This window comes from Neolamprologus multifasciatus, chromosome 13 (genome assembly GCF_963576455.1).
Source record: "Neolamprologus multifasciatus chromosome 13, fNeoMul1.2, whole genome shotgun sequence".
Lineage (NCBI taxonomy): Eukaryota > Metazoa > Chordata > Actinopteri > Cichliformes > Cichlidae > Neolamprologus > Neolamprologus multifasciatus.
The window spans coordinates 818,112-832,901 of NC_140451.1; the positions used below are offsets into that span (position 1 = coordinate 818,112).

Below are 14,790 nucleotides of genomic sequence, written 5' to 3' on the forward strand. Positions count from 1 at the left end.
ATTTTTAACTCCAGGCTGTGGTTGCACATGTTAGCATAGATAAACACACTTTGCATAACTTTAACATTTTAATTGTTGGTTGCCTTGGCTCTGCTACTAAGACCTATGAAATGACCCCATTTTAACTAAGCTGAAGAAAGTACAGTAAACAATTTGAAATAAACATTTTATTAGTGACAGTGAATATCTGGCATTGGTAAAATACACATAGTACTGCATGAAAAATAATAAACATAAAAATGTCTTTGCTTAAACAATAAAGTTTGCTTAGTTTTTGCGTTCCAGAGTGGCTGAGGTGATCCTTACAACAAGCTCGGTGATTTTAGCTGAGAAATCTTCTGAATTCTTGGATTTTCTAGAGAGTCTTAAGGAGATGCTTAAAGACAACGCAAGCTGACTAGAGTGCTACTCAAATCACATCCAAATAACCTGAAATCATTGACTCATTGACCAAAAATGATGCTTCACACGCCAAGAATAAAGTCAGCTAAATATGTCTTCTGCTAATCTTGTTATAGCTTTAGGTAAAAAGCTGCTACATAACAGTACCCTGTGCATCACATAACACTCAAAGGTGTACAAAACACAGCAATCATCTAATGTTAAACAAGAAAACCACGGTGCTATTAGAGTCTTACATTTATGCTTTGTGAACGCAGACGTGTAAAATAAAAGGTTATTAGTTCATTATCAGTGTTTGTTACGAGCTGCCATCGTTTGAGCTCAAACACCAGAGCTCAAAAAGAGGACACTACCAGAGGAAACATCAGTAGTTAAGCGTGGTTTTGTGTATTAGTAATAGCAGCCATTCCTATGTGACACATGCAAAACGTGCAGAAAGAGTGCTGAAGACAGCAGAGGGCACTGGAGCTTGTGCAGCTTTGTACACTTACACTGAAAGGCGAGACCAGCTTTAATTCACAGTTCAAACAAAGGATCAAAGGAAATCTGTAATAATTCAGACACAACTCGTAACTGCTGCATATCTGGACCAAAAAATGGAATTCAAAAAGTGTGATTATATAAGCCAACAACCCAAAGGGAGTTTGTTGCAGCTGAGACTGTTTTTCCTCCTAAATCTCCTGCTGACTCTGTCAGTGTGCTCCACAGGTGCCACTCTAATGACGGCACCTGGGGGTGCTGATGTATACTGAGTATGCATCAAAGTACTTGTATTTGTAACTTTCCAAAGCATGAAATTTAAACAATAATATGGCGCTAATGCAACGACTGTTAAAGGGCAGACTGCCTCCTACATCTGTGCAACACTGAGACTACAAAGGCCAACAGTTAAAGTCTGAATCTGACGTTTCAACAAATTAATCTTAAGTCAAAAACAGGCTAAGCTATGAAATCAGGGTTTGCACATTCCAGTTCTGCTCATTCAAATACGGATCTTCCTCCACTGAGGGACAAACGATGTGTTTATGAACTGCAGGTGAAAGTAAGCACTGTATGTTCTTGGTGGTGACAAACATCACATTTATTCATGCTAGGCACTATCATGATTGAGACTTTTTTGGAGATTTTACCTGCATGATTATTGGTGACTGTGCCTCACACTTTAATGAAGAGAATCTGAACGTGTGCGGTCCAACGGGGCCGTGCACATTCAGATGGTGGAACCATGTAACCCTACGGGCTGAAATATCTTTAAGGTCAAAGGTATTCAAGTTTTTTGTGTGATTGCAAAGTGACAGTAAGGTGACGCATCTGGTCTTTGAAGAAACACAAAAAGCCTCTAACTCTCACGCTCTGGTGAGAAAGAAATGTTGAGGATGTCCATGTGACAGAACGAGCTTTCTTCTCTCCTTCACGTGCACGTACACAAAAACAGACATATGCACTCTTGGCTTTGAAATTGCTCGTACGATGCTAAAAATCTGTACAATATTTAAATACTGTATTTACAGAAATAAATACACTGTTGTTTGTCTCAGCTGGCCTGTTGCACCTTATACGTGCAAGCAAAGAGGTCGAGTGGGCGGGGTCATTCTCTCCACAGCTGATAATCAGAAGCAAAAACTAATAAAGGCCACGGTTAAGCAGATTGGTGGTTGTTCTCTCTGTAGGATTGAGCTTGCAGCACATTTCACATTACTGGAATCAGATATAAGACTGGATTACATCAAAGGGCCAAGCTGGTGCTTTTGCATGATTCAGCCTAATGGTTAAAGTGGCTATATACTTTATAAATATAAATGTAGTTGCAATAGAAGCACCACACCTTCAGCCTTTACACGGGTTCCCTTCGTCTGTGCAGTAGTGGGTCTAAAGGCTTGATCATTAAACCAGAGCATGAAGAGGGCAGCATGTTTTTCCTGGGAGAAGAAGCTTTCCACTCCAGCGGTGGACGAAGGCTAATAAAAGTTGAAGAAATCAGCAACCTCGGTTGAGTAAAAACCCATATTTCTGCAGATGTACAGTGACTACCACGAGTGCACCAAACCCTACACGAGGCTGTAAACAGAAAGTACGTTGCTACAGGCGAAGCACAAATATGATCTCTTATGTATGTAAGTATTAAACGTCTATGCAGGATGTTGTTCATAGGTTGTAATAATGAACCTGACAGTGAGAGTCGGCCCATGCTGGAAGCTAAATTCAATCTAAAAACAACTCTCACATCTCCCATTAATGGAAAATGAGCAAAAGGACTCAAATTAATATTTCTGCGTATTAAGAATGATATAGTGAATATCTGTAACTTTAGTTTTGGTAAATGTCAGCGAGTCAGCGTTGTTTCACTCGTAGCAGCTACCCAAAGATGTCACAGCGTTAACACAGCTGAACATTTTACATAGTAATGCTAGTAATTTTTAAGCTAGCAATCTCACAAATGGAAGATGCCTGCAAGTCGTCCAGTGGGCAGACTGGCCATATATAAGGAAAACTGTGTTTGGCCCTCGAGGGAACCATTCAAAGGGCTGAATATTGCAGAACTAACATGACACAAGTTTATATAGAAGAACATTAAGATATTTTTGTGTTTTCTGAGGATGTATCCTGACCTTTTCATCGTCTCAGAACAACAACAAAGATGAATTGACCGTACGTGTTCCTCTCTGTGCCAGAGGCAGTAGATCTGCATAACATAGATTAAAGTATGAAGAAGCTTCTGTCAGGAGCTGTTATCATCGCTGGGTTCGGGGGTTTCCTTGGAGGGGATGACCACTAGAAAGCTGCTTATCCATGAAACTCGACAGATGTGGTGAAGTGACGAACCTAAAACAGACTAAGCTCTCATTAGTGCCTCTCTTCTTACCTCGATGATACGCTGAAGCTGAATGTTTAAGTTTGCACACATCATCACTTTAGTGCTGAAACGACTGAACCTTGCCAGCACACGCCTGCAGGTGTGTGTTTGTGTGTATGTGTAAGCTGTTAGCGTCTCCACAGCTCCGACTGGACTTCTCTTTTGATGCTTAATGGCTGAGGAAATCAATACTAGCTTTGACAGTGCGTCCGGTCGACACGTCCACCGCCATGGCTCGGATCTCCGTGTCGCCGAACTGCATGAGCGTCTGGATCTCTCGGCGTGCCGCTGTACTTTCTGTTCCGCTCACGTCTAAGCGCAGTGTCCCACACTTCCTGACGCCGGGCTCGCTGATGAAGCCCACGTTCTCCTTCTCGGAGCAGTAAACATGGATGACGATAACCTGCTGGGAAGGTTTCGCCGGCGTGTAGCTCCGCTTGACCATCTCGCCAAGCGACACAGACTGGTCCGCGGCTATGAAGGTGTCGAAGACGTCCGTGCACCAGCGCGTTCCATCTTTAACTAGCAGCTTCTCCGGTGGGTGCTTCCCCTCCACAAAACGATTGAGGACGCCAACCCCGTACGTGAGTGGCGAGCGGCGGACTTTGATCACACTGGGGTCCAGGCCAAACAGGACAGCGCCTTTCAGGATGGTCAGGCCAACGTCGTGGGGGATGATGATGCGGCTGTGGCCCTGAAGCATGTTCTGGACAGCTTGCTGCAGCAAGGGCGACTCGGCAAAGCCTCCCACTAAAAACAGGAACTTGATGTCACTGACTTCTGGCTTCTCAAAGAGCTCAGCTGCAGGAGAAACACAGAAATGCCTTTATTCACACCCAGTGAGTGCACAGCTGTTTATACCTCTCTTTCATTGATAAACAGCTGGATTTGAATTTCACGACCACCACCAGTGGTTCTGAAGGACGCCTTACTCTCCTCCCACTGTTGTCAAAGTGCAGCTCGTGATTGTTGGGCTTTTCTGTGTATGGCACCGGGTTAACCTTTCAATATGAAGCAGCTCAAGGCAACTGTTGTTGTGATTTGGCGTCATGTAAATGAATCGAATTGAACCAAAATAACATGGTTTATGAAGCTTGGCCTTGCTGCTTTACAGATGCTAATCATCTGGCCACAGCAGGTTTGTAAAAGTCTTCATGCTTTCTAGAAAATCCTTCCAATCAGATAATCAATGTTATTATCTCTCAGTGTTTTCGCTCGTCAGTGCGATCTTCTATTCATGCACACAATGATGGCAGGAAGCTGTCATGCAGGGCTGAAAACTCCACTGTGACAGTACTTACTCATTTTAAATTGGTTCTGACACTGGAGCAAGTTTTGGTGTTTAAATTTCATTAAAGTTTGTGGATTTCCTTTGATGTCTGTCTTGAGATAACGTGTGGATATTAGGCAGATTGTTTATTAGATTCCTCACTTTGGGCCTTAAACTGGCAGAGAGCAGATTTCTCCCACGTTAGCTTCTCTTCTTTGGCTTCCTGTTGAATCCAGAATTGAATTCAAACTCGTTCTCCTCACATACATGTGCCGCAGGTTTCTTCCTGTTTAAAGGACGTTTTTCCTTCCCACTGATGCCAAATGCTTGCTCATGGAGGATTGTCTAACTGCTGGGTTTCTCTCCACTACTGTAACATATTTACAATTAGAGGCAGCTGTTGATGTGAGTTCGCACTTTATACATTAAACTGAATTCAATTGTAGCACTGTCTTTGCAGTGTTTTCAAATGCATTACAAATGTCACAGAAAAACAGCTGCGCGAGGAGGCTACAGGGGTTTTATTTTATTTATGTTATGCTATAATAAATAGCTATAATCACTATCTGTATTGAAGCAGGCCCATCCATCCTTAAGAAATGTGACCTACTTTCATGTGGTTGAGGAAACTGTGGATTATCTAGGCCAGGGGTGAGCAACGCCAGGCCTCGAGGGCCGGTGTCCTGCAGGTTTTAGATCTCACCCTGGGTCAACACACCTGAATCAAATGATGAGTTCATTAGCAGGCCTCTGGAGAACTTCAAGACATGTTGAGGAGATAATTTAGCCATTTTAATCAGCTGTGTTTGATCAAGGACACATCTAAAACCTGCAGGACTCCGGCCCTCGAGGCCTGGAGTTGCCCACCCCTGATCTAGGCTGTGTGGAGTTAGGGAGTGACCAACCACAAAAACACATTGAACAGAATGTTACTGATCCCAGTGAAGACTTGTGATGTTCAATACTTATATGATCATTTGTACATGTAAGGGTCATTTTCCCCATTAGTTACTTGAGAGCAGTGGCACGGTGACTAAAGGTTGTCATTGCAGTTTTACTGCAAAACAAAAAATGTATTATTATTAGCAATGCAAATACTATTATTTACTTTGCAACTCGCTTGACTCTAAGGTGAGCGATGCGTGTTTATGCAGGTGTTATAATGTAGCTTACTGAGATGCTGGATGATGTGGTCTATGGTGGGCTTAAAGAGGGAGTTCATAGCATCTGGATTCATCCGCAGCATCCCCTGAGATGACCACTTAACAAAGTCCACACTGGAAAGAGAGGAGAGCCTCTGTTACATACACTGTATTCACTTCAGCTCACAGGCAGATCATTAGTTCGTTACAATAAATGATCAAAAACATCACTGCAGTGTCTCATATTTATAAATGACAGCACAAAATGTAACTAATGATACAACTGAACTGTTGTTCTAATCCAGACATGTTTGTTACAAATGGGACTAAAAATGCAAGAGTTTAACTGTTTATTAATGCAAGTCAGAGATAGAAATCAAAAAAAGACTTTTGCTTCAGGTGATGATCCAGAAACTTAAAGCATCTCTTAGCCTGTTAACGTGTTAGCACAGCCTCCAGTCTTACAAAGCCACTAGCTACAGCAGTGTGAAAAAGTAATTGCCCCCTAAACCTAATAAGTGACTAGGCCACCCTGACAGCAACAACTGCAATCGAGCGTTTCTGATAAACGCTGTGTAGGTGTCGAGGTCGCCTTGTCAAGGTCATGTCACAGCATCTCAATCAGATTCAGGTCAGGACTTTGACTCGGCCACTCCAAAGTCTTCATCTTGTTTTTCTTGAAACATTCAGAGGTGGACCCGCTGGTGTGTTGTGGATCATCGTCCTGCTGCAGAACCCAAGTGTGCTTCAGCTTGAGGTCTTGAAAAGATGGCTGGACATTCTCCTTGAGGGTGTTTTGGTAGACAGCAGAATTGATGGCTCCATTTACCACAGCAAGTCTTTGGGTCCTGAGGCAGCAGGACGGCCCCGGACCATCACACTACCACCACCTCATTTTACTGCTGGTAACATGCTGCTTTCCCCAAAAGTCTTGGGACTCGTCAAGATGATTCAAGATCAAGAAACTGAGAGCGGTCTTTATGTTCCTGTTGCTCGGCTGGTTTGGAACTCAGTGTCTTTCTTATGGTGGAGTCATGAACTCTGACCTTAACTGAGGCAAGTAAGCCCTGTGGTTTTTTGGAGGTTGTTTTGGGTTCAGTGACCTCTTGCAAGAGTCGTTGCTGTGCTCTTGGGGTCATTTTGGTTGGCCAGCCACTCCAGGGAAAGCTCACCACTGTTGTGTGTTTTCGTCATCTGTGGATAATATCTGTCACTTTTGGTTCGCTGGAGTTCTACAGCTTTAGAATGGCTTTATAACATTTCAGTTACTTTGTTTCTCATTTGTCCCTGAGTTTCCTTGGATGGCGTCATGGTGTCTGGCTTTGGAGGATCTTTTGGGCTACTCCACTTTGTCAGGCAGGTCCTATTTAAGTGGTTTATTGAGAACAGGTGTGGCAGAAATCGGGCCTGGCGGTTGCTAGAGTAATTCAGCTGAATAAAGGGGACAAACACTTTTTCACACTTTTAAAATTTCATCTTAGTCAAAATGTTGACAAGATAAAAAACTAATATGTGCATAATCTGTCTTGATGGATGCTCAATCATCCAGGTCAGTAAATCCCAAAAGGCTGTTCATCTGGACGGAGCGTTTAGAATGGTACTGAGTAGGGATGCACTGATACCGATACCGGTATCAGTGCATCCCTAGTACTGAGGAACTGGCCTCCCAGCCCATTGTTCCTCAGTGGGCTGGGAGGTCCCCTGATGTCCTGATGTCAGTCAGCTGAGACTGAAGAAGCCACCTGATGATAATGAAACGTTTCTGAAAACGTCCAGATGAACAGAATCAACCTTTTGGATCGTGTACAGAATCAAATGTGATCAAGAAATATTGCAACATGAAATCACAGAGTCAATATAATTCAGATTAAATCTGAATCCAAAGCAAACGAGCGCTGTCAGGATTATACAGACGCTCATGTCAGTCCAGGGTTTTCTGTTTACACTCACTTGCTTTTGCGCAGAGCATGCTCCACACTGTGGCCCCTGAACTTCTTGTAGTAGTCAATGAAGGAGAAGGGCAGGTTAATATTGAGAGGGTTGGTTCTGTCAGGGGCTGCGGCTCTCTTTCGAGACTCAAATGCAATCATCAGATCCACCCACGCAGCTGGCCTCTTTATCTTAAATTGGTCAATGAAATCTTGGCCAAAGATCTTACACAGCAGCTTCTCAAATTCATAGTCAATCCCAATGGACCCATAGGGGCCACCTGAGGAAACAGACAGCTGTGAGTCACATGAACACGGTCTGATGCTTTAGCAAAGCGTTACGCTACACGCGTTTTACCCGAAGCCTTGTAGAGCTCTTTCAGATGTCCTTCTGGAAGACGGATCTGATGGACAGTCAGGTCAACTGTTCCTCCACCACAGTCCACCACCACATATCGGTCACCTGTACAGAGGAGTGAGCAGGCGAGAAGCGTGGCGTGAGACGAAGTGCATGCACCGTGTCGTTTACAGGAACATGACTTTGTCTGAAGAGCACTGCTGACCTAAATCCTTGTAAACTTCTGAGGCAGTGTAGAAGGAAGCAAACCCCTCAGGATGGGTGGAGCTAACAGTTTTAATAGCCTCTCTATTAACCCTGTAAGACCCAACCCATCAGAAAATAGCCAGAAAATTCAGATGTTTTAGAACTGAGGTGTTTATGAACCCTCCACAAAATGTGTTCTTTGCTTTATCGTGTTGTGTTTGATATATTTATTATGTGTATGTTTTGTATTGCATTTGATACATTGAGTGTTTTTGACAACTTTTTGCTAACAACAATGTTAATTTTAGACAAAAACAAGAGTTTTGTCCATAACATTTTGAAATGATGGCAAATATTGATCATGTTGATGAGATACAAGTCTCAGAAACTCACGTATCAAATATGATACAAAAAGTTAACATGTATCCATGTTGAAAGCAATAATTACAATCTTTGTATTATTTTAGTCAGAACTTTTAAAGATGAAGGGTGTGTAACAGCAGAGCCACTCGGCTGTGACATGGGAACAACACAGAAACCAAAGCTCCCGTGGTTATTAAAGCTCGCTAGCAGGACGGCGTTCAGCAGACTGATACTGTCAGCTGCAGGTTAGCATTTGTCCAGTGTTCAAGAGCAGAGATGCTAATGAGCTATCAAGCCTGTGAAGCAGGTTTCCAGTGGTTTGTGCTGTGATTGGTTGTTTGCTATGTGTTCATTTAGCAGAGCTGTGCCGCTGATGGGTTTCCTGAATAAGCCTTAAAACCTCAGCTGGGCTCTTTTCCCACCTAAAAGGAACAGTTTGTAAAGAAAAGACGATTAGCTCAGTTTAAAGTGGCTCTAAAACCACACGTGTGTGTTGAAGGAACAGAAACTAATTTGATAGGGAGGCTGTAATACTGTCGGGTGACTGCTTATTCTGATATGACCAACAACAACCAACCACAGCAATGCGTCCCTCTGGCTGACCCCGCCTTTCCCAGTTAGTGGAATCAAATGATGATCAGTGTTATTTGGCTCCATGCTGGACACACATCCCCGCTGTGGTGGTGTCAGAAACTGCCTAATCAAATGTGTGGACCTACCTTCTGCCAGGCCAGCAGCTGAATGATGCTCAAACTACGTCAGTGTTTCTGAACACTTGAGTTTTTTATTTCTTTATACGTTTGGTGCCAATTCTCTAAATCTTAGGTTTATAATAATCTCTTAATCTATGACAGGATGACAGAACATGAAAGCGCCAAAGGAGGCGGCCTACAGTAAAAGAGAACAGATGAGTAAAAGAAGAGAGAGACTCTACCTTCTTCCAGCTCCGACCAAAGCTCCCCTATGACATTTTCCACCAAAAACGTGCGGCTCTGCCGGTTGCGCCGTACATGCTCCTTAGCTGCTTGTTAACAGAAAGAGAGTGTTCTGGTGAGTCTGATAAAGGCAGGAAGCGTTGCTATGAGACGTTGTGGGGCTCATATACAGTGGGGTGTGAGACAAGCAGCAGCCTGAGATGAACCTATGAGCAGGACTGTGGTGTGATCTCTATAGAGGTCTTTTCAGGAACAGTTTCATTAAAATGATTATTAAACGGGTCATTTGGTTGGCATACATACATACAGTCACTACAGAACATGATATACGACGTCATGCACAGAACCTAAGGGGAAAATGGATCTATTCAGTCTCATATAGATGTCACAACAGTCACCTCAGGACACTTTAGCTTGGAAGTTAAAGAAAACCCAAACTATTGGACAACGTTCCAGGAGCGGCGACAGTGGGAAGGAAAAACTCCCTTTTCGTCTGCAGATTAACTCTGTTTTCTTCCACCACAGACGGTCTGTAGCGTGTTGGTGATGTCACCAACCCTGAACTACAGGAGCTGCATACCAGTGATTTCTGCACGATGGGGAGGTTAGGTCTTATCAACCAATCAGCATTTGCAGTCACAAACTTGATCCACTGCCAGCGACATGCAGTTGGGAGCTGAAGTCCCACAGATGTGTCCGTCCACACGTTTGGTTTGGTTTGAGCCGGAAAGACGATAAAAGAATAAAGCATGAAAATGCAGATTTCTAACTCTCGCTTACACTCCAGCTTTGTATGTTATAACCAATAGTAGCACAAGTAAGAGTGGCAACCCAGCAGTAACACATAACACTGCCTCCACATGACAACAGACGGGCCCTGGAGCAGGGCGGCCACACCTCTCTCTGCGCGACCACACATTTAGCTTTAGCAAACCGACTGCAGCGTCCTTGACAGGCGGCCTCCTCTGTGTTGTGTCATCTACTCAGCTTAGACCAATCAGCTTCCCCGATGCATAATTCATGGCAATCATCCAGGCACGTCACCGTGCATGCTATATCACTCTGTGCCGGGTCCCGATCCGTCATGTGTGGACCGGTTGTGATGCACCGTGTTGTGGGGTTCAAACAGTGTTCAGAGAAAACGTCACAGCTCGATGGATTTTTCTGTGGGCGAACATCCTCTGTTTGTCGAATCTGTTTACCTGAACTTTGTTTGCTGTGTTAGCTGTTTCATGGTTGTTGAAATGGTTTTAGCTGAGACTCTGATGTTTCTATGGATACCACACATCTGTTTAAATAACATCTGGCAGTACATCCTGTTAAACCAGCTGTTCACCCTTTCACCCCCGGTAAGGGGAACGGAGGTTCAACAAGTTAACTGTTTATTGCTTAATTACTTTGTGTAAAACTTTAGAAAATATAGTTTAAGGTCCAGAGTTTATGCTTGTGCTTGTCTGTGGTGAGAGGCCGATCAAAGTTAGGTCTGTTAAGCTGAGGTTAAAGGCCGGGACAATTGTCAAACCGTTTGTTCTCCATGATGGAAAATTGCTGAAAACAAAGACGGTTGTGACTTTAGCTCCTGATTCGATCAAGTCTCCACGTCACTGAAATGCAGACAGATTCTGCTCACTTCATGTTTTCGCTCGTTGCCTTTTTCCCGACCCACTTGGGTTAAAGGCCTCAGTGTCTCTGTGCATCTGGCCTGCATCTCTACACCTGCTGTCTGCCCCACTTCCTTCTTTCACACAATGGTATGATTCCAGTCTGCCTTTGCAGTGATTGGCTGCGTGATGCGTCCATCAAAGTCTCACCCTAACCTGCATGGATTCTCAGCAGGGCTGAAGACTCGGCTCACACATAATAATTACATCGTGTGAAACCTGACCTAGAGCAATATTTAGATTCCTTCCCAGCTCTGACAAATGTTTTTAACTGACTTCAGCAAGGACTGCCTAAAGTTAGCCAGCACACCTGACATCATCACACTTTCCTGTTTTAGAAGGTGGCGTGGCCTGGAAGAGAGAGAGATGTGCAGCTGAAAAGCTGCTATAAAGAAAGACCATGTAAATAAAATCATCCTGCAGCGCTGTGTGGACGGATGGGTCCTTTTTGTGCTACAAATGTGAAGAAACAGGACCAGGCTGGGGAATGAGGCTCATTTGACACAACCAGCTGGGGAAGAAGGGCGAAAAGACAAACTCTGAAACAGAGCCAGAGATCACAACAGTGTAAATGTATGCTATGTCTTCTGATGCTGCCTAGGGGAAGCATGTATAATGTAAACAGAATTGGTCCTAGCACTGAACCCTGTGGAACTCCATAATTAACCTCAGTGTGTGAAGAGGACTCTCCATTTACATGCACAAATTGGAGTCTATTAGATAGATATGATACAAACCACTGCAGCACAGTACCTGTAATACCTGCAGCATGCAGCTGCTCTAATAAAATGTTATTGTGAGTAGTAACAAACGCTGAGGTTTAACAGGAAGCTGAGAGATTGTTCTGTGATTAGCTGAGACAGCTAATGATGCTTTTTAAGTAAAGGTTTAGTTCCTGCGCCCTCCTGTGGTACTTACCCTGTTAACAGAGAGACTCTATCTGAGTTCATCTTTCTAAAAACATTCAGTGTAAACTTTCATTTTTACCAGAGCAAAATGTTCAGTCCAACTATAAAGAACTTTAATTACACATGATGCAGAGAGGGACGGACAACCAGTAGTTATGTACAAGAGTCTCAGGCTAAATGATACCTGAAGGATCAATCCAAACCAATCAATATAGACATAACATAAACATTACAGATGTAACCATGTGAGGAAAAATATGCTTCAGTGGGAATCCACATCCAAAGGAAGCTGCAGTCGTGTTGAAGTTCAATAGTCTTTAATATCCTGACAGCTTATTTCTTATGGACTCGTGTGTGTACTGTGAGATGAGATGCATGCACTTGACTTTTCACAGGGATCCTCCCTATCTGCAAGGAAAGCTCAGAAAATGACAGAACTGACACCCCTGCTTTAAATCCTCTTTAAACGATTGTTTCTAATAATACTGAGACTTGTTCACTGAGGAGGGGCCGTCACCACTTACAGGACACTTTGTTAGCTAGATTTCAGCCATTCTCATGGCAGCATCTCACTGCATTTAGGCATGTCAGCAGGGTTAATATTATTATTCATTTTTGTTGTTTGTACTGGGGGACCATTTCAGGGGACCAGTTACAGCTAGAAATATGTTCTCCATATGCAGAGATACTCGTTTCCTGATGTCTTCATCGTCACCTGAACTGTAGAGTCTGTTGCAAAAACGCACATTTCAAAGGTCTGTTTTCAATTGCTCTGAATCTCTGAAGCCCTGACTGCTTTCTGCTTGAACAAAACCAATGAAGGGTTTCTGTACGATTACAAACTGTCATGGTCCTGACTCAGCAGTTTGTGTTTATCGTTATTATGATGTTCTAGTTCGTTCTGATCATGTTTCTGTGTTTTGATGTATGTCCCTCTGTCTGTACCGTGTCTCTGAGTCCAGTCTGTGCATTTCCTGTTTTACTTTGAAGGTCTCCCCGTCTCATCTGTGTATTTAGTGTCAGCCGTGCCTCCCAGCTGTTTCCTCTTAGTCCTGTTCACCTCTTGTATTTAGTGTCTGCGTCGTCCCTCATTCGACTCTGTTCTGTTTGCCTGTTAGTTTATTTGCTTTGTTTTAGTTTTCTGTTCAGTCTGCAATCTCCCGATAAAGCCGGGTGTTTTGAGTTCACATTTGCCTCCGTGAGTCCTGCTCTTGGGTTCACCATTCCCTCCTGCCTTCACACAGCTATGACACAAACTCTGATCTTTCTATGCATTTCTGTGTTTTATAGCCCGCCTGTAGCTGAGGTCTGAGCTGCAGGCAGTGCCAGCACAACACTCCTCTACTCTGAACTCATGCTCGTGTTGTACAGACAGTGTACAGTTAGCATTAACCCTACAAACTGAATGGAACATATGTTACTCTAAAGCTTTGACGATGCCTTTTAGGAAGCGAGGTGTTAGAGCGATGTGATGATGCGTGCTCGATCATCCAGGTGAGGAAATCCCAGAACGCTGATTTTGTTCATCTGGACGTCTTCAGTGTCAGAAACATTTCATCACATCCAAGACTGAGCCTGAGACTCAGCTGGATTCAAGTTTCCCCCATTATACACAATAAACTAGCACCGTTTACTTAATGATGAACAATTAGGGCTGCACGATTAATCGTTAGAAAATCGCGATCTCGATTCATACTTATGTGCGATCTCATTTCCAAATGACAACGATTTAAAAAAAAAGAAAAAAGACGACGATTGTACCGCATTTTGATCCGGGACGTAATCTGCATGAAAACAAGCGCTCACTCTTCCTGCTCAACAAATGACGAGGGCGGAGCTTATACCACGTGATACAGAAGCTGGCTGCTAAAATTAGCAGGAAAAACACCGGAGAGCACGTCAGGGATGACGAGAAAGTGACAGGAGAAAATCCGTCCCGGTCAACCACCCAAACATCAATAACGGGAACCTTATACAGCGCTTCCCTATACCTGTCGACCTCCCGCAGGCACAAAGAAATTACGGAGGCTATCACTTATCACCTGACCAAAGATATGGCTCCATCAACACAGTGCAAAACGAGGGATTTAGGAAAATGATCAACACCCTAGACAAACGCTACACAGTGCCGTCCCAACTGTTTTTCTATTGTTGCACTACCTGCTCTATACACGCAGCGTCGAGCAACGGTGGAGACGCAATTTCAAGCAGTACAACATTTTGCAGCAACGACAAAACGTGAGACATTTGTTGTTTTTATGTTCAGTCTCAACTGTTACGAAGTTGATGTGCAGTTAATAAGCGCAATAAATATTTATACTGGAAAAGAAAATCGTGAGAGAATCGTGATTCTCATTTTATGCAAAATCGTGCAGCCCTAGAACAATGGCTTCAATTTAATAATGATTGGTAGGTAAACTGTCACCATTGAAACTGCAGACTTCTAACTTCAGACGAACAGAATCAGTTTTCTGGCACTGTGATACAAGCAGTATACATGCAGTGTATTTGCAGTATATTTGGTCTTGTGCACGTGTATAAAAGTGTGCACAACTAGAGCAAACTCATTCGTATCCATGGATACACAAAAGAACCAACAATGCAAATGGAAACAAGCGAGGCCAAAACGACTCTTTGAATGTGGAGTTTGTCTTTATGCAGACTCACGATGAACCTTGTAAGTCTTCTGTTTTGGTTGTGGTGATGAACACATGCTGTGCACCAAATAAAACTTAAATATGTGAGAAAGAAAGCACAGAGAGCTCCTTGCTGCTCCTTTTTGT

At 43.4% G+C, this 14,790-nt stretch overlaps 1 protein-coding gene across 5 annotated transcripts in view; it reads right to left on the reverse strand.

Moving 5' to 3' along the window:
• Positions 1-152: 152 nt before the first annotated feature.
• hspa12a (heat shock protein family A (Hsp70) member 12A) overlaps positions 153-14,790 on the reverse strand; it is a 75,627-nt gene continuing 60,989 nt past the window's right edge. For 2 of the 5 annotated variants that reach the window (XM_085183211.1, XM_085183209.1), the window contains exons 8-12: positions 9,438-9,527; positions 7,955-8,059; positions 7,619-7,877; positions 5,700-5,803; positions 153-4,057 (exon numbers count right to left, since the gene is read on the reverse strand). In XM_085183211.1, coding sequence (XP_085039337.1) covers positions 3,426-4,057; positions 5,700-5,803; positions 7,619-7,877; positions 7,955-8,059; positions 9,438-9,527 — 1,190 coding nt within the window. In that variant the 3' untranslated portion in view covers positions 153-3,425. The remainder of the gene's footprint in view (positions 4,058-5,699; positions 5,804-7,618; positions 7,878-7,954; positions 8,060-9,437; positions 9,528-14,790) is intronic. The other 3 variants (XM_085183212.1, XM_085183210.1, XM_085183213.1) reach the window with 2 other exon arrangements.